The sequence below is a fragment of the Metarhizium album genome (assembly GCF_000804445.1).
Source record: "Metarhizium album ARSEF 1941 chromosome Unknown scaffold_4, whole genome shotgun sequence".
NCBI classification, from domain to species: domain Eukaryota; kingdom Fungi; phylum Ascomycota; class Sordariomycetes; order Hypocreales; family Clavicipitaceae; genus Metarhizium; species Metarhizium album.
In genome coordinates, this window is record NW_024467578.1 from 545,740 (window position 1) to 563,599 (window position 17,860).

Here is a 17,860-nt window from a genome sequence, read left to right on the forward strand (position 1 = left end):
CGGACGAGCCAGCATATCGAATCCAGGAAACCAGCATATGCAGAGCTCACACAACACGAGGCTCCAAATCCTGTAGTCATGAAGGTCTTGTGTGTGGCGGAAAAGCCTTCGATTTCGAAGGCTGTTGCCGGTCACCTCTCTGGCGGAAGCATGCAAACGGTGAGTATCGCCGATGATGACGATTTCCTCGACGCTTTTCTGACAAGACTTCAACAGCACAACACCCGAAGCCAGTACATCAAGAACTACTCGTTTGATTTCGACTTTGGACAACCCCTGGGCCCATGTTCCGTCACCATGACCTGTGTCACCGGCCATCTAACCGATGTCGAGTTTACCAGCGAGTACAGACATTGGAGCTACCCTCCACCCGAAACTTTATTCAGCGCTCCCATAGTCACTAATATTCACGATGTATGTGTCATCGGAAGGTTAATACAATGGCTTCGTCGCTAACTAGTCGGAACATCTGCAGGATAAAAAATCCATAGCCAAGAATCTTGCGGATCAAGCCAAGTGCGCACGGTTTCTGATCATATGGACTGATTGTGACCGTGAAGGCGAGCATATTGGTCAAGAAATCGTGAACGCAGCTCGCATAGGCAACGCCAGCATACAGGTCAAGCGAGCCAAGTTTAGTAACGTCGAACGAGCGTGAGTGAAGCTAGCGGGACCTGGATTTGATAAATCTTCTGACAAGTACACCACAGCCACGTTCTCTCGGCAGCCAGGAGGCTGGTTGACCTAGACAAAAAGCAAGTTGATGCCGTTTCTACAAGAATAGAACTTGACCTTCGTATTGGCTATGCATTCACACGGTTCATGACGAATAGCCTGCGCCCGCTTGGAGGTCCCATGGAAAATCTGACATTGAGCTACGGTGAGTTAACAGAGACATTGTCCTGAAGTACGAAGACGCCCCTGACCAGTGCCTCTTAGGATCTTGTCAGTTTCCAACCTTGGGTTTCGTGGTTGACAGATACTTTCGTGTCAAGAATTTTGTCCCTGAGCCTTTCTGGAGCATTAGCCTGATGCACAATCGTGACGGCAAAAAGGTCAACTTCAGCTGGGAAAGGAGCAGACTTTTCGACCGCATGACAACCATCATTCTGTACGAAAGATGTCTCATGGCAAAAACAGCAAAGGTAATCAACGTACAGGAGAAGCCGACACGGAGATACAAACCTCTGCCTCTGACAACTGTCGAACTTCAGAAAGCCGCCACTCGCCTTCTTCGAATGAGTGGTCAACAGGCCATGACGACTGCTGAAGGTCTGTACAATAAAGGGTTCATTTCATATCCTCGCACCGAGACCGATCGATTTGATAAAGGAATGAATCTGAAGGCTCTTGTTCAGAAACAGACTCCGGACCAGCGGTGGGGTCAATTCGCCCAAAATTTGGTTAACGGAGCGTTCAAACAACCCAGGGAAGGCAGGCACGACGACAAGGCACATCCACCAATTCATCCGATTACCTATGCCGCACCAAGTGTTCTCAGCCCTGACGAAGGGCGTTTGTACGAATACGTTGTCCGGCGATTTCTAGCATGTTGTTCGGAAGACGCCATCGGGATGGCTACTACTATCGATCTCCAGTATGGAGACGAATTTTTCGGCTCGCATGGTGTTATTGTGCTGGAAAGAAACTACCTTGACGTGTTTGTATATGAAAACTGGGACAATCATGAACTACCAAGATTTGCTACAGGCGAAGTCTTCCAACCTACTGAAGCGATAATGTCAGAGGGAAAGACTTCACCACCGGGTTACCTCACAGAGGCTGACTTGATTGCGTTAATGGACGCCAACGGAATCGGAACAGATGCTACGATGGCTGAGCATATTCAGAAAATACAAGACAGAGAATACGTTGCTACTATCGGTGGTGGTGGTGCGGTGGCGGGTGAGGATGACTACGGAGTCCAAGATGAAGCTTCATCGTCTAGAGGAGGGAGAGGAATGGGCAGAGGCCGTGGAAGTAGAGCGCGTGGAGCTTCGACCTCGACTGGCGGCCGAAGAAGTGGCCTTCGTGTCTTCATTCCAACGCAACTCGGCGTAGCCCTCATTTTGGGATATGACCGAATGAATCTTGAAACTAGTCTCGGGAAACCATTTCTGCGCAAAGAGATGGAACTCAAAATGAAAGCAATATGTGATGGCAGAACAACGAAGGACGTTGTGTTGCGTGAGAGCATAACTCAATACCGGCAGGTTTTTATGCAGACGCAGGAAAAGCTAGATGTTCTTCGAGCAGTATGTGTTCCACAAGTTGCAACAAGATGTAGAGGGATACTGACACGACGCAGGCATGTCGCGAATTCGTGTTTGCGCAGCCCGTTAGCTGATGTGAATGAGCCACACACGCTGAACGCTGTCTGTCTTGGTACAGGGTTTCCATGAGTGCCATCAGAGTGTGACTATCCCACAAACCACTGACTGGGCCAAAATTGCTCGTTTTGTAGGCTGCGAAAACGCGCTACATGCAAGCAAAGCAAAACGATGGATGCCACGCATGCACACACCCTTGGGCAAAGCACCAGAGGGAAATAAGCCCGACCAGCTTGATCGTTGTACACACACCGGGCATTACCAGCCACCGAGCGATTTATCATCTCAGATACCGATGAACTCGCCATGTCAATTTTGACAAGCTGATTCTTTGTCGTTTGAACTCACCTGAATGCGGACCCCGCTCGATAACAATCCTCACTGGGCCGCACAAGAAGCGAGGCCGCAGTACTTGTGTCGGTCCGGGAACATGATTGGTGTATCACGAGAATAGCATGCTTGAGAAATGAGTTGCATAAGCAGAGAATATTGGCTACCATTTTTGGGGATTGTGCCACTATGAGCCCCAATCAGGCTGTGTAAGATGGCCAACGTGAGTAATCCCAGCGATGGCTTGGATATAACGACATTGGAGAGTGTGATTATGTGGATCCACACTACGTACCGCCTCGTTATTAACCTATCCATCGCAGGAGAATCGACAGGGCAAATTGGGCAGGGCTTTCCGCCGCCGGATCACAGGAATTTGTGCAGATGCAGCTGCCGTAGTGGTCCGATGACGCTACCATCAAGAGTCAAGATGGCTCCGCAAACGACACTTGGGAGTGAATGATAGCTCCGGTTTGAACGTTGAACGGTCTTACTTGGAAGTTCGCAGCCCGGACGGCGTTTATACTGGCAAATTGGGGCGAGTTTTCTTTCTTGGCAACAGCTGCGAACTGCAAGTTGGGGCCAAAATACAGCATGACAGACTTGTCGCACAGGCTGCTACAACCCCCGATGCAAATGGCAAATGGTTGCCGACTTAGGACAGCCTCTGCAGCAAAAGAGCCATTGTGGGCATGCAAGAAATTTGCAACTATGTTTCTCCTTATCCCTTCCCCGGCGAGGCTAGTCAAACCCAGAAGGTGTGTATTTTAGGGCAGGGCAATTGGACAGAGCCATCCATTTGTGGGATATGCGGATGGAAGGCCCTGGAAACGCGGCCTGTTGAGACAAATACGAGCTGAAAACAAAGAATGATGACGTCGAGCTTTTCAATGCGTGGACGGGGCACCATGACAGAACCTTAGAACCTGCTTACGACTTCCGATCCTACCACGTCCCTGGTCGATCTCTCCGACGAGGCCCCCTACACTACTTAGACGCGTCTGGGATCTCAACGGCACTGGTACTGACTGCGCTACTCAGAAACGGAGATAACCTGGAGAATGGAGGACATGATTCCCACTCAAGTATGGATCTCTCAACCAAAGCCTACCCACCCATCTAGGAGGCGACCGATTCGACGGCAACGCGGGGGAAGTGAGGGCTCAAGCCAGGTTGGAAATAAGCGCACAAAATAAAAAGAAATGTTGAAAAGAAAAACCGTGCTTCAAAACCTAGGCACGGCGGATCCGATTGCTAGTAGAAAGTCTATTCCCAGGCGGACAGGACAAATCTCAACTATTGAAAGGCAACTAAACAGAAGATTGAACGCTCGTGTCGCGGACGCGCCACCCATCGAATAGCAGGTGGCAAAGTACAAATGTGGGCGGACAGGCATTGGCAACTACACTTCGTCACGCGGACCCAGATCGGAAGCTTTTGGAAACTAGAAGTGAGCCGGACGCTGGTTGTGAGATGGAGCCGGCGCCGGAGCGGGCACCAAACAAGACAGCCACGAGAGGCGGCCCACGGAATCTAACAGTCAACAGGCTTGGATTCTCAGAGCACGTTCTCCCATGCGTGGCCGAAATGCGCTGACCACTCCGCCCACGAGCGTGGTACTTGAAGAGAAGCCTTTTTTCTCCTCCGCTTTTGCTTTACAGCGACAAGGGAAGGGGAAGGCCACTTATGCCGGGTCCATGGTTCGACGGGAAAGCAAATGAGAGAGGGACAGATGGCGAGTATTGTACAGTACAGACGACGAAGCGTGCCACACGGATGTGTGGCAGCCGGAACAAGCGTTGTCGGTGATGTTGATACCACCACGGCTGTGGGCAAGTTGAGTTTGACCCTGCGGAGAGAGAGCGAGAGGTGCTGTAGAGACATGCGCACAGCCATCTCCAAGCACCAATGACATAGTTGTCCGGTCCCCAAAGCAGACATCTGCGACTTTGGATGATGGGCTCGGAAGCCGATTGCCTGCCCTTGGAGAGACGGTCATGCGTCGTCATGCCCTTGGAGCAGTCCTTGGAGCAGTTGGGCTTATCGTGCGCAAGTCAACGGATGCTTGGACTTTGCTTGGGTGTCCAATGGGGTGCGGCACGATGGCTTACGCTTTCGGAAGAATTGATAGGGACACACCGGATTCTCGAGGTAATGCACGCCCCATTGTACAGGTTGGCACGACACACGTTTGGGGCGGTTATTATTAGGACTCACGAGGAGGAGGCTTGGGGGAGCCAGCAACTTGCCAGGGCTGGCCAGGCACCTGGCGCATGGTTGGCGGCAAGGCCGAAGAAATGAAGTGCGTGGGTGGGGTGTGCGCGCAACAATCCCAAGCGTTGACTGGCGTCCAGCCCTGTCGCGACAGCGCCCCGTGGGCCAACGTCAACTTGGGGGTTGCCGCCCGTACCTGGGTACTTGACTCGGCCGCGAGTGAAGCGAAAGAGCCTCGGAGTGCGCTGACTGCTTCAAGTGGGAGTGTGCTGCTGGTGCGTGGCCTGCCTGCCCAAAGCTGGCTGCGACAAACGAAGGGGACGACGGACGACGGGGTACTCGATACCGGCGGCCCTTGTCGCGATTTGCTGCACACGCCGACTGCGAGTACGTCGCATACACGAACAAAGCACATGCGCGAGGGCTGTGTGTGAGTGCGTGCGTGCTTGTGCGCGTGTACAAAGCGAGGTACCTGGGTACAGAGCGAGTACCTTCTCAAGTACCGACAAACCGAATACGCGGGTGTCACTTGCAGTACTTTGTCTGTCCGTCTCTGAGGAACAGGCTGCCCGGTTCTGGTTCTGGCTTGCCTGCTGGGATCCGGCGCCGACGCCCATTACTGTATTACTTGTGCTCATCCATCCTTCGCATCGCGCATTTCCCTTCCCTCCCTTTCCTTTCTCTCTTCAAAGCAACAACAAAGACCGCATACCGACTGCACGATTTATATCGAGAGTCTTCCGTCACAGTCGAAGGTGATCACGCCAGCTCTGCCAGCATAGCCGCTATTGGTTTGTACTGCCCGAAGACAGCACAAAAGCCGTTGCCCCTTACAGACACGGCTTTCAGACGTCAGGTACGTACCTCTTGGCCTCTGCGCCGAAGCTCCTTCCCTGCCTGCCTCCCGCGCCGCACTCTGCTCCTTCTGCACGCGCCTGTGTGGCCCGCCGCCGGTCGCGGTGACTCAATCACGGCCATGTCGTCCATCGTCCATCGCCCATCATCAACTTCCCCTTCGTTTGCCACATGGCGCCTTTTCGTGGTGCTTTTCAATTCCCCCTGTTCTGCCGCGTCTGTGTGTCTCACCACGACAAGTATACTGACCAAATTTTTGTGAAAAAGTTTTGGCCTACGTCAACAGACAGCGTTCTCAAGTCGAAATCGCAACAAACGTCGATAACATGGCTTCCCTGGCATCAGCTGCTCGTGATATCCCCCAGCCCTCCGCGAACCGAGACAACTTAACTGTTGTAGCGGCGCGGGGGGACTCGGCGACTGTGGCACGATCTCATACCCTTCCTACTCCCCCAAACTCTATATCTCCCGCTTTGCCAGCCCACGGTTTAAAGGCGCAATTGCAAAAGGCCAAACTCGAGCCCATCGACTCGGACTTGGATCTGCATGATAATGCCAGTAGTCACGGGCGGTCGCTATCTCCGGCTGCCTTGGAATCAGCAGGTGCCATCACGGCGTCCATGTTGGCAAAGTACCATTTACCAGAGATCCTGCTCAACCACGGGCCTTTGGCTATACGGCACATCATGGGCTATCTGACCACGTCGGTGCCTGGTTTCTCGGGCATACCCCCGACAAAGGCACGGAGACTGGTTGTGAGTGCCTTGGAGGGACGAGGAGGGGAAGGCGGCGGCGTGCAAGGCGACGTCGAGTACGAAAAGGTGGGCTGGGGACGCTGGGATGCGAAGCGACGAGGTGTGGCAGGTCGTGACCGTCACGGCACGCCGCCATCTTCATACGGCTCAGCTATCCCCATCTCCAAGGCAGGTGGAAGAGGGGCAAGGGGTTCCATGGCAGATGCTGCCTTCCACTTCTCCCACGATGACAATGACATCCATATCATGATGGAAACCGAGGCCGACAGGATGTCCATGGACGGTTCGGCCTCGGCCTCGTGCTCCGAAGCTCCAGATGACGATGTTGTCATGAACGATGATCCGGAAGACGTGACGGACGACGAGGATTGGGCCGCCATGGGTGCCGCTGCACTCAGGGCCGAATCCTACCCCAATATGGCTGTTGCGCGGTCAAACGGCGACGCGCACTCTCCAAATTTTCCTTTAATGGGTGGGTTACGAACCTTCTCGGTCAACTCGGGAATGGCACGACCGCCTCAACCAAGCCACGCCGATCTTTCCCCGTTGGCCTGCGCATCTGACGCACAGGAACGTGAGGCTGTCGAGGCTCTTTTGCGACTTGGTTCTGTATAGTACATACTGCATAACAACGGCGTTTCAGGTACGGCATGGGCCTGTTATTCGACTTCTCTTATCTTTGGGATTTGCTCGCAATGAACTGGTTGACGGGTGACCAGTTCGCAGGCGGGCTGACAACGGAACCCAGTCATGGACGCGAGAAATCTCCATCTTCCATTCACGATGATACGGCACTCTGCACTCTTCATATTGGCGGCCCCTTACTTTTATATACATGAGTATTGCTTTGAAGACTCCCTCCCCCTTGGAGGAGTCCGCTGGAGAAGTTTCCGGCATGGTGTCACACTTGGTCCTTGGTCTTTGCCGCCTCGGGCTGATTGTTCCCTTTGCTGGGGCAGCGATGACGACAGGTTGTTCCTGTGTTGGACGACAACCCTCGCTGCTCCCTTGACGGGACCGCGGGTTTTATCAGCCGCCTCTCCTTTTTTATCTTATCGTTTTTGTTTCGATAAACATCATGCTTCTTGCACATACGACTGCCTTTTGTAGCTGACGCCGAATCTCTGGCAACACGTTTCAACAAGAGACAGCTAGAGACTATTGGTCATTTGTTTTCCCTTGAAAGCAAAACACACGACCTCGACGGAAGATGATTTTTGCTCCCTGGACTTTCTCTATTTGCCATACTTCTTGCACCACTTCGCGACTAGTCTAATCAGGTTGAAAAGAGCTTAACAACACGGGGAGGGTTCAAGGTTGAGCATCACCACATTTTCCGTCCAGACACGGACGGCAGATGACGGACGAGGGGAACATGGTGGTTTGCTTCATACCAGTCGACACTCGAGGATGATGGGATGGGTTGGGGCATGGAAAGGAGAGGGAATGGCTAAGCTTCAACACGGAGACGGCCGAGTATTGGAGAATAGCCAAGGTAGACGGGTATGCTTGGGATGACGAGCCTTTTAAGTAGCTTCCTAGGTTCTTTGGACGAGTAGAGCTTTGCACAATAGCGGAAGTTTGAACTGTCATCACATGAGATGTCTCTGTTTTTGTATGCCTCAGTGAGTGGGTCTTTTAAAGACATGTCGAGAATAGACGTGATGGAAGTTGTGCGACGGCCGCCACTTGGCATATTTCTCGTCGGGTTCAACCAGTCAATGTTGGCTTGAAGTCGTCTTGGCAGCACCCGCGAGGAACGGAAGTTGCTCGGCTAAGGCTTCGATCAGACGGCAGTCGAGCAGCTTGACACGGAACCAAAAAGGTGTATGAGAAGAGCAGGAAGCACAGGGTAGGCACAGGCAGCTTAGATATATGCACGCGTGTGTGTATGTGGCTGTATAGCAAGCCTTAATAGGGACAAATATAGATAGTCCTGTAGTGTAGTCTGTCTGTCGGTCAAAATTCCCGGCAGTACTTTGGAGACGAGTTTTCCTTGCGCGTCGGCGTCGGACACGATTCCCCCTCTTGCGTGGCCCGGCGCGTGAGAGACTACTTACTATCTTGTGCTCGAGGTGGCGGGGGTGCCTACCCTGCAGCCGGGCAGCCGGGCAGCAGAGCCCGGTTGCGCGCACGACATGCATGACATGGCGGACGTGCGTTGCTCGGCGAGCTTTGTACCGCCCGTCTTTGGTCGTCGGTCCTCGATTGAGGCGCTGACTGGGCGATGCCCTGCGTGCCCGCCCACACGCTCCTCTTCCCTCTTCCTCTTCCTCTTCCTCTTCCTCTTGGGATTGGGACTGGGACCGGAGGCCGGGTGTGGGATGGGAACGGGTTGGCTGGCTGCGAATCCCATCCTGCGCCGGCGCAAGTCCCAGAGGGGACGGGGACAGAGAAGATGAAAACTGGAAATCATGCACATGACTTGGGGGGAAAAGTTCCCTGCTTCCTCTCCTTGCACGCGGCCACACCGCGCCACCGACCGAGGAAGGAGGCGGTCGCGCGCTCTCCGGTCGCGAATGTCTGCAAGGACTACTACGGAGCACAGAGTACGGAGTCGCGAGGCTCGGCCATTGAGACTGGACGCCGATGTCAGAGGCGATATTGCACAGAGCAGTCCTTTTTGGCAGGTTTTGAGCCGTGAAATTAGGTAAATACTACGTACTCTCTCCGACCCCTGTGAGCAAGGATCATGGCTGCAACAAACATCTGGGTCGAGCAAGGTACTCGTCCAGGCTCAACAGGCTTCGTCGTCTGCGTACGGAGTGTGTGCCAGGGTCATGTTGATTACGGCGCAAATCGTGTCGAGCAGAAGCCGCTCGGGGCCAAGATCCAACATCAGACCGACTCGGCGGGCAGACAACTCTTGTTGACAGCCAGCCAGCAGTGCCATGTATGCTGCCTTTTTCTTTTGGAGCGAGGCGAACAGACACACACTACGCGCGCTCTGGCCTTGGTGTCGGGGGGCTTTACATTGGAGCCGAGGAGCCCGACAGGCGCCAAGGTGCTTGGAACTGGTGAGGCCATCTATCGACTCGTAGTGGCCTGTACCGAGAAAGCACTGCCAAGGATGTTTTATGAACCGAATGGATCAGCGGGAACCAGAGTGTCGCGCAGGACAACATCTCTGTCTTGGCGGTTCGCTTTGCAGGACAATTTGAGCCCGTCCTTGCGTCGTATTTGCCGCGACAAATCAGGCGATATTGTTCCGTATATGATGGAGGAGCTAAGAGCGTCAACTTGCTCATCGGCAATTGTCTCGCACTGGTTGCTTGGAGATGATTCCGAAGCTCCGTGAAGTCAGAGGCGTGAAGTTCCGGTCCCGGTCCCGGTCCCGGTCCCGGTATCAGTGCTACTGGCACACTTTCCAGGCCGATCAAAACGTGGTCTGCAGCGCGGCATGGTGGGAGTTGACATGATTAGCGCCCTCCCCTGACACGAAGCGCAGTGCGAGCACAAGCACACTCCTACCCGGCTGGACCTGGAAAGCTTGTCGACACAAGCTTAACTTGCCCACATGGGTGCCGTGGCGTACATGTTCTGATGTTCTGGTGCCTTTGGAAGATCTGCATTAGCCGACTGCCCACGAGGCTTCGGCCTCTTGGCGGCCAGTCGAGGGACATTGAGGGCGGAGAGAAGAGCTGCTTGGAAGAGTCTGTCTGGTAACTACATGCTGATGATGCGCAACGCGTCAGGTGGCATGCGAGCCTGTCCGAGTCGTCGAGCCCCCGACATCTTGGCCGAGGCTTACTCCGTATTCTCCGTGCCCTTCTTTCTTCCTCTGCCTGTCGCAGTGTGGCGGCACCTGGGCGAGTTATGTTGCAGCCCTTACATGGTGAACCGGGCTGTACGGCTTGGCACGGGCTTGGCACTGCTTGGCATTTGCGCAACGTCTGCGACGCTGTTCCCGTGTTCAAATCATGTTCGTCGTGTCCACGTCGCCTCGACGGGTTGCTGTCGACTTGGGTCGGGCTGCGAAATCCATGCCACGCGACGCCACGCGATGCCACGCGATGCCACGCCATGGGGGCCACGAGCTGGTCCTGGTCCTATCGCTGTCATGGTCAGTTAACACCACCCAGCATGTACGTACGTACATGCGGAAGACGAGCGGTGCGCGGTACTACAGGTGCCAACCAATCCATGGAAGTCTAGAAGCTGGTTGCCAGTCGTGTTGGATGCATTTCACTTTCATTCAACTCCATCCAACCGCTTGGTGCTCCGTAATTGTAATTGGCGAGCAGGTACCAGACGATGCTCCTGGCAAACGAACAACGCCGACGGCTGGACAAGGCTGCCGCTTAAAAGCCATTAGTCCCACGAGCTTGATCACACACCGAGACTCTCGTTGTGCGCACCTACCTAGGCAGTATGCAATACTGTAGGACAGACCGAGGTAGGTAATCCATCTACCGACCTAGAAGGTCATGGCCCTCGTCGTCATGGTCCAGAACGCCGACACTGCGCGTCCTGCAGCCGACCGGCCGCATCGGGCCCCAGAAGCCAAGTCCTTGGCATCAACCGTTGGCGGTGATGGACGATCTGTGTAAGATGCTCGGCGATTTGCGTCCTGCGGAGCCGTCCAACCGTACCGTACCACTGATGGAAAAGGCAAAGATGTGCTAACCGTTACCACGGCACCTCCTCGATGGATTCTGCAATAAGTGCCCAGCCGCGGCGACGCACTTTTGAATGCAGCGCGGTGCGGTGGATAACTGACGGAGTCGTTAATCACGCCCACGTTTTCAGCAGCCGGAGCATCCGGAGTTCGGGTCGAGAGGCTGGCAGGAGGTCACCAAGATTGACACACAAATGCGCTCCATACCTCCCAGGGGCCCACGTAGAGAGACCCGCGCATGTCCGTCTCCCAGATCGAGCAATGTGTGTGTAGAGAGACCCCTGAATGTGAAGCCACCGCCATTGGCGCTTGACATTCCTACCTAGTAGATGGCCCAAATGGAAGGCAAGCACAATCAATTCTGCACCCCGTAACGTGCCAGCTTCTCGAGTCGGCATGGCGCATTCGCGACCGGTGGGGTACGGAATCTTCGGTTGGCTTGAAGCTGTCTCTCTTGTCAGACGCGCTCTGTCTTGCTCGAACGAGACCTTGGTAGCATGTAGTTAGTACATAACTACTAGTACTAGTACTAGTAGTAGAGTGCGTTCTCCGTACTCAGCATTCCCTCTAGTTCTATTTTAGTGTCTGCGTGGCTGCAAGAAACAGATTCAGATGCTAATCTGCGACAGCCACTGACCAATGCAGCAGAAGCAGGAATCGCCGCGGAGCCCGTGGAACTTGCTCCGTAGGACGTACTCCGTAGCTCGACGGCGTTGGTGAAAACGGTGGGCTGGTGGCCCGTGTTATCGCCCTTTTCGGTCCCGTGAAAGTGCGTTGCTTGAATCTTGCGTCTATTGAGCTTGCTTGCCGACTGGCCGTCATACCCGATTCCAGACCATGCCGAGCAGAGAGGTCAGGGCCACTTGGCACATCGACTTGGCCCTATGGTATGGTGTATGGTGTCGGCGCTACATTCCGTATTGGCGAGATCCAACTGGCGTCTGCTGTGAAACCATTGTGATTTCCAGATGCCCAAGCAAATGGTGGAAGGGGATCCCCGTTTGTAAGGAAGCATCGAATTTCTGGCCGTAGTACGGTATGCACGTCTGTTGTCCTTTGAATGGCTTCCCCAGCCCGTGTATCGTCACTCGTCACACAGTTGCCAGCGTATTCCCTCCGCGGAGTCATGGTGGCGTGGTCTGGTCCTGGTCATGGTCATGGTCATGTCCATGGTCATGGTGTCATGGTCGGGGTCGTCATTGTTCGTGCCTTGCCGTGTTTTGACACGACGACGAAGCACGGAATACAAAGTACTACCACTCCATACTCCGTGCTCCATACTTACTCAAGGCACTCACTGTATGCTGCATCGTGTGGATAGTACTCAATGACTCGCCCGTGCTAGCGAAGCGGTAGATATTTGCGGTCAGCATCTCAGAGCCGGGCATTTGCGCGCGCTGCAAAGGCGAAATCCCCCCCTCCCCCCGCTCGCCTTCCTGGGGGCACCAGCACCAGCACTCGAGGAGCCGCTGGCGTCGGGGTTGTTGGACGGTTGGACTGTTTGTTGGATTGTTGGAGTCAGTCGTCGGGTGCATGTCTGGGACCCCGTGCTCGCACGTCTGGGATCCGCCTGGTCAAACGCTTGATGCACGCTGGAGCAGTCGGGCACAACATCGAGGGCCTCGAGTGGAGGCGGCTGCCAATGGAAAAGTGGTGATGGCCAAGTGCCCAGACTTTGCCAAGCCTTGGCTTCCTTGGCGCAGCGCACTCCGCCGCCGGGCTTGGCGTCTCTCCGATAGTGTCTACCTTGAGCGTGCCCGTCATTGCGCACACAATGACGTACTGCGCATCTGGTGTACCCCGAAATGTTTGCCAAGAAATGCCAAGACATTCCGCTCGCCCTTTCTCGTCTGCCCAGATTTCTGTGAGAGTGTAAAGGGAGCGAACGCCCCGGAAACCTTCCATGAGCTGTCCTTCTTCCCCTCAAAACATCATTCTTAAAAACGCATCGTCTCGCAAGGGTTTATTTATGTTAAACCAGAAGTACTAGTCATCCTACGTTTCGCTGTTCTGACCAAACGGTGGTCCTCGAGCCTTGGCGGTGCGCGCGTCCTGACCCCCAATCCACCAAGCTTACACTTGCCCGCCGCTCGCAACCCGGAATTCCGACTCGGATTCCAGTCATAGCACAAGTCCATCACACTGTCATCATCCCGCCATTCTCGGTCGGCCATGACGTCCCAGATCTTGGACGCTGCCCAGGCTTCTTCAGCCTCAAGCAACGGCAGCGACTCCAAGTCGAACACGCCGGCTCCGTCAAGCGCAACGTCCAACACGTCTCAGCACAGCTCTGGCGAGGATAACTTGACCTGTCGCTGGAACTCCTGCAACCAGAAGTTTGCTAGCCCGGAGACACTCTATGTAAGTCGCGGCTGATTGTCGCACAATGTGTATGCGACCAACGCTGGACAGTACATGGTGATGAAACGACTAGCTTCCTTGCGAGACTAACGTGCCACCAGGAACACATATGCGAACGCCATGTTGGTCGCAAGAGCACCAACAATTTGAACCTCACCTGCCAGTGGAATTCTTGCCGCACTACCACCGTCAAGCGTGACCACATCACGTCTCACATCAGGGTCCATGTTCCTCTCAAGCCTCACAAGTGTGAGTTTTGTGGCAAGAGCTTCAAGCGTCCTCAGGATCTGAAGAAACACGTCAAGACGCACGCCGATGATTCTGTTCTTTCTCGCCCTGGACAGGATCATCAGGGCCTCAACTACAGAGCCCAAGCGCCCAAGGGTATGTTGAGATTTGCAGTTTTCCTGCCCTTCCTTTGCGGCCTGTTGTGCAATGCTAACCTCCGGACCCAGGCCCGAGCTACTATGATCACAATGGCCAGATTCGTTCTGGAGGCTTCTCGCACCATCCAAGCCACGGCTATTATGCTCCCCAGCCCTCAACTAGCTACGGTCTCTACTTCAACCAATCTCCCATGAACACATCTCGCGCCGAGAACGTTGGCTACCACGCTTCTGCCTCTGCTGGTGGCTACGACCGCAAACGCGCGTACGACATGGTTGATGACTTCTTCGGCAATGCCAAGCGCCGCCAGATCGACCCGACATCATATACCCAGATTGGACGCTCCCTCTTGCCTCTCCATGGCTCGCTCTCTATCCCAAACGGTCCGATGACTCCTGCCGAGCAGTACATGCCTCAGCCTGCACCTACCATGGTTCACAGTGGTCCAACACCGACCCAGAACCCCCTCGCTCAGCAGTATTATCTGCCCATGCCGAATGCTCGGACACAGAAGGATCTTGTCCAGCTTGACAACCTGCTCGGACAAATGCAGGACACCATCTATGAGAACGCCAACCATGCCACAGCCGGCGTTCACATTCACAGTGGTGGCGAGGGCGGCTTTGGCGGATACCGACACAGCCAGTCTCCGACCGTCCTCCAGCGCGGATCTCCAACGGGTCTTCATGTGGCCGCCGAGGGTTATCATCCAGTCTCAGCTGCTAGTATGGCCTCGCCTCTTACTGCCATATCATCCACTGGCACACCTGCTGTCACACCGCCGTCAAGCTCCATGTCATACACCTCGGGCCACTCGCCTAGCCCTTCGGCTTCATCTGGGCTTTCTCCCCAGTCCCGCCACAGCAGCACCACAACGTCGTCTGCCATGTATCCCAGCCTGCCCACCAGTCTCCCTGCTGTGAGTCAGGGCTTTGGTTCTACCACTGCCACCCTTGGCTCCAGCTTCGACAGCAGCGAGCGTCGTCGGTACTCTGGCGGTATGCTCCAGAAAGCTCGGACGATTCCTCCTATCCGCCCTGCTGATGAAACCAATGGGCGTTATACGCCCAAGGCTGGTGACTCTGCCCTCTCCGTTGGCTCGCCATCGTCTGAGTCGGACGTCAGTGAAACCACGAGAGATCGCGAGGAGCAGTATGACCGGTGGCTGGAGAATATGCGTGTCATCGAGACCCTGCGAGAGTATGTCCGCGGCCGTCTTGAGCGAAAGGATTTCGCCAGCGAGGGTGAGACGGAAGCTCCTCAAAGGGATAGCGACGCTATGGACGTTGATGTCAAAAGCCCCCCGAGACACACCATTGGCCTTCGTGAGGGCGGCTCATCGCTGTACCCTCGCCTCCCGGTTCCCGGTTCCTAAATAGGCATCGTACATCAAGTTCCCTACTTTATGTGACACTTGGAAAGATTCATGTCCTCATTGCGTATCTTTATGTCCTGTTCACTTCTCATGTTGCCAATCTGCCCAGATGCTGCAACGGTCGTGTATATCAAGGATGACCAAATTTGTTGATGACGAATTTCCTTTATGAATTCTTGGGCTGGGGGACATGTGGACTGCTTTCTACGGCGTGTGAGGACTCGCTGACATTTGGGGTGCTAGTTAGAATCGAATGAATTTGCTCGTGTACAAGCATCATGTAATTGATTCGTGGTGCCCACACATGTGTGATTGGGAGTGATGTGACGTCGGGGTATCATGACTCCTTGGCGCAACAATAACAAGTGGGAACACGGCCGAGATGCACAGGAATCGACGACTCGTGGTCCGTGGACAAGGTCATGACGGCGACGGCTTAAACTGGCAACGATGCAATGCCGAGGGGATCTTTGTCCCTCGGGCTGTCGACCGGACCGGGCAGAGTGAATTCAATCGGTTCGGCAGGGTTGACATTTGGAATTCAGACTCCAACCAACCAACCAACCAACCCTTCCTTGGGTTGCGAACATGCCGCTCAACCCGAGTCTCTCGTAGGAGCCAGCCCAAGTCGCAACCACGCATGTGAGCCTCATGCCAAAGGCACAGTGCGCGAGCGTCTGAAATGAAATGAAAAATCTTGGCGCCCACGGTCACCGGGACGTGAATTTTCTGACACGGCACGGCTTTCGACGGCTCTCATCCTGAACGGGGCTCGGCCTGCCTGGCCACATACATGCCGATGCTGGCATATGCAAGCCCACACGAAGGGCAACCGCGTCGGAGCCTACACATGTACGGAGTACAACCAAGGCAAGACGAGGCAAGGCAAGGCAAGGCAAGGCATTTGTTTGTATTTGCGCTGAACGACGGCCCACGGCCCACGAGTAAGCTTAACAAACGGAAACGAAAACCTACAACATGCCACGCATGATTCGTCTGCGTGTCCCAGTCGTCCCGGGCTGGGCATGCAAGACACAACGACCCGAGAGTCCGAAAGACCTTTCCCCGTGCACAGCAATACAATCGGGAATAGTTCCGTTGCATCGTGGACCCTACCTTACCCACGATGCCTTGTAGTCACGCCAGGCACTTGATCTGGATCATGCAGGGTGTGGCGGGAAAAAAAGGAAAGAAAAGGAAAGAAAAAAAAAACACACTTCTCTCAAGAACAGATGCAAGCGTGGTGTGACGCCACGATGGTGAATGGCAACACAACCACGCGGTGGCGAGGCGCGAGAGGCAAGAAGAAAAAAAATTTTTTCTTCAGCACGGAAAGAACTTTTGCTACGCAGGCCAAGCCGTTGTTGCATGGGACGTCTCGGTCAACGGGTCATCACGAAGCAGAGATGCCGTACGATGCGTGATGGTGGTGTGCCCGTGAGACGTGGACGGGTGTTTGTCCCAAGGCCGGGTTTGGTGACGAGCAAACAATCAGACCGAGTCCTGGGATCCGACACCCGGGAGGAGGGAGCAGGAGGGAGCGAGCCTCGAGACGAGACCGGGAAGGGGGAAGCATAAAATGCGAGTCGTCTCGCTCGAATTTTACGGATGGACAGTTGTTGGATCGACCATCGCAGCCTCCGCCGCATCTACACCATCAACCATCAACCATCAAAACTACAAACATCTCGGTACACAGTTGTTGGATCGACCATCGCAGCCTCCGACGCATCTACACCAACCATCAAAACTACAAACATCTCGGTACGACGGCCTCAGACCGCCCAACATGCGCTGCGCTTCGATAGCTACCGGCGTCTTGTGCCTCGTCTTCGTCTCCTCGGCCGCCGCCCAGCCGCCCAGGGACTCGCCTGCCGACGCGTGCTGCTGCTGCGACATTCGCAGCAACCAGATCAGCTGCGACAGATCCGTTTCGAAGCAGGACTGTGCCTGTGCCGCCGTGGTATGCCCTGCGAATGCTCCGACCGTCTACAGGAACGGCCGGGCCCCTCCCACCTCTGCGGCCGGGGCGTTGAACGGTCCTCCCGCCCAGCGGACTCGCGCCCCCGTCCCGGAGAAGAATGGCGTGCCCGACATTGCGGGTGCCGAGTCCGGCTCCGGCTCCGGCTCCGGCTCCGGCTCCGACCAGGATGCCGTTCGTCTCCCGCCGTTTCCTGCGGTCACCGCCGAGGCGTCCCGAGCTTTTCCTCCGCCTGCCAGGGTCAAGGCTGAGGGATTCGTCACTGTCACGGTCTCCGCGACTGCTCGGGCCAAGCGGGTGCCTCTTGGCTGCGCTGCGCCGTCACCCGCCGCCGCCCGTCAGTTCCAGTGCTGCTGCTGCAATCCTGGTATCGGCAAGATGGTCTGCAAGCTCCGCGAGCAACAGGACTGCGTCTGCGCGGCCGTCGTGTGCCCGGAGGGTGCTGAGACCATCCATGTCCAGCCTCCTGCGTGCACCGACGTGTAGGGCTGGCGAGAAGTCGGGACCGAATCAAGTCTTTTTTGGCGACCAAGAGTGCTGTTGCTTCGTTGGAATGGCAGATAGAGACAGGTACAGGTTGCTTTTGTGCTTTTTTTCCGGGGGGGGGGGGGGGGGGCCCTCACTCCCTCACATGAATAATACGAGGGAAATAAT

At 55.1% G+C, this 17,860-nt stretch overlaps 4 protein-coding genes across 4 annotated transcripts; all 4 read left to right on the top strand.

Moving 5' to 3' along the window:
- Positions 1-78: 78 nt before the first annotated feature.
- Positions 79-2,347, top strand: MAM_02456 (DNA topoisomerase III; the record flags this gene model as incomplete). Its single annotated transcript, XM_040821255.1, has 5 exons — positions 79-159; positions 217-414; positions 476-654; positions 893-2,255; positions 2,309-2,347. 5 exons carry the CDS (start codon positions 79-81, stop codon positions 2,345-2,347), a joined length of 1,860 nt encoding a protein of 619 aa, XP_040680669.1.
- Positions 2,348-6,055: 3,708 nt separating this feature from the next.
- MAM_02457 (Sin3 binding protein) lies at positions 6,056-7,099 on the top strand (the record flags this gene model as incomplete). The annotated part of the gene is made up of 1 exon (XM_040821256.1): positions 6,056-7,099. One exon carries the CDS (start codon positions 6,056-6,058, stop codon positions 7,097-7,099), a length of 1,044 nt encoding a protein of 347 aa, XP_040680670.1.
- Positions 7,100-13,274: 6,175 nt separating this feature from the next.
- MAM_02458 (pH-response transcription factor pacC/RIM101) lies at positions 13,275-15,225 on the top strand (the record flags this gene model as incomplete). Its single annotated transcript, XM_040821257.1, has 3 exons — positions 13,275-13,463; positions 13,565-13,847; positions 13,919-15,225. The coding sequence occupies 3 exons, from the start codon at positions 13,275-13,277 to the stop codon at positions 15,223-15,225; spliced, it is 1,779 nt and encodes a 592-aa protein (XP_040680671.1).
- A 1,579-nt stretch (positions 15,226-16,804) lies between these two features.
- MAM_02459 (uncharacterized protein) lies at positions 16,805-17,692 on the top strand (the record flags this gene model as incomplete). Its single annotated transcript, XM_040821258.1, has 1 exon — positions 16,805-17,692. One exon carries the CDS (start codon positions 16,805-16,807, stop codon positions 17,690-17,692), a length of 888 nt encoding a protein of 295 aa, XP_040680672.1.
- Between the last annotated feature and the right edge of the window lie 168 nt (positions 17,693-17,860).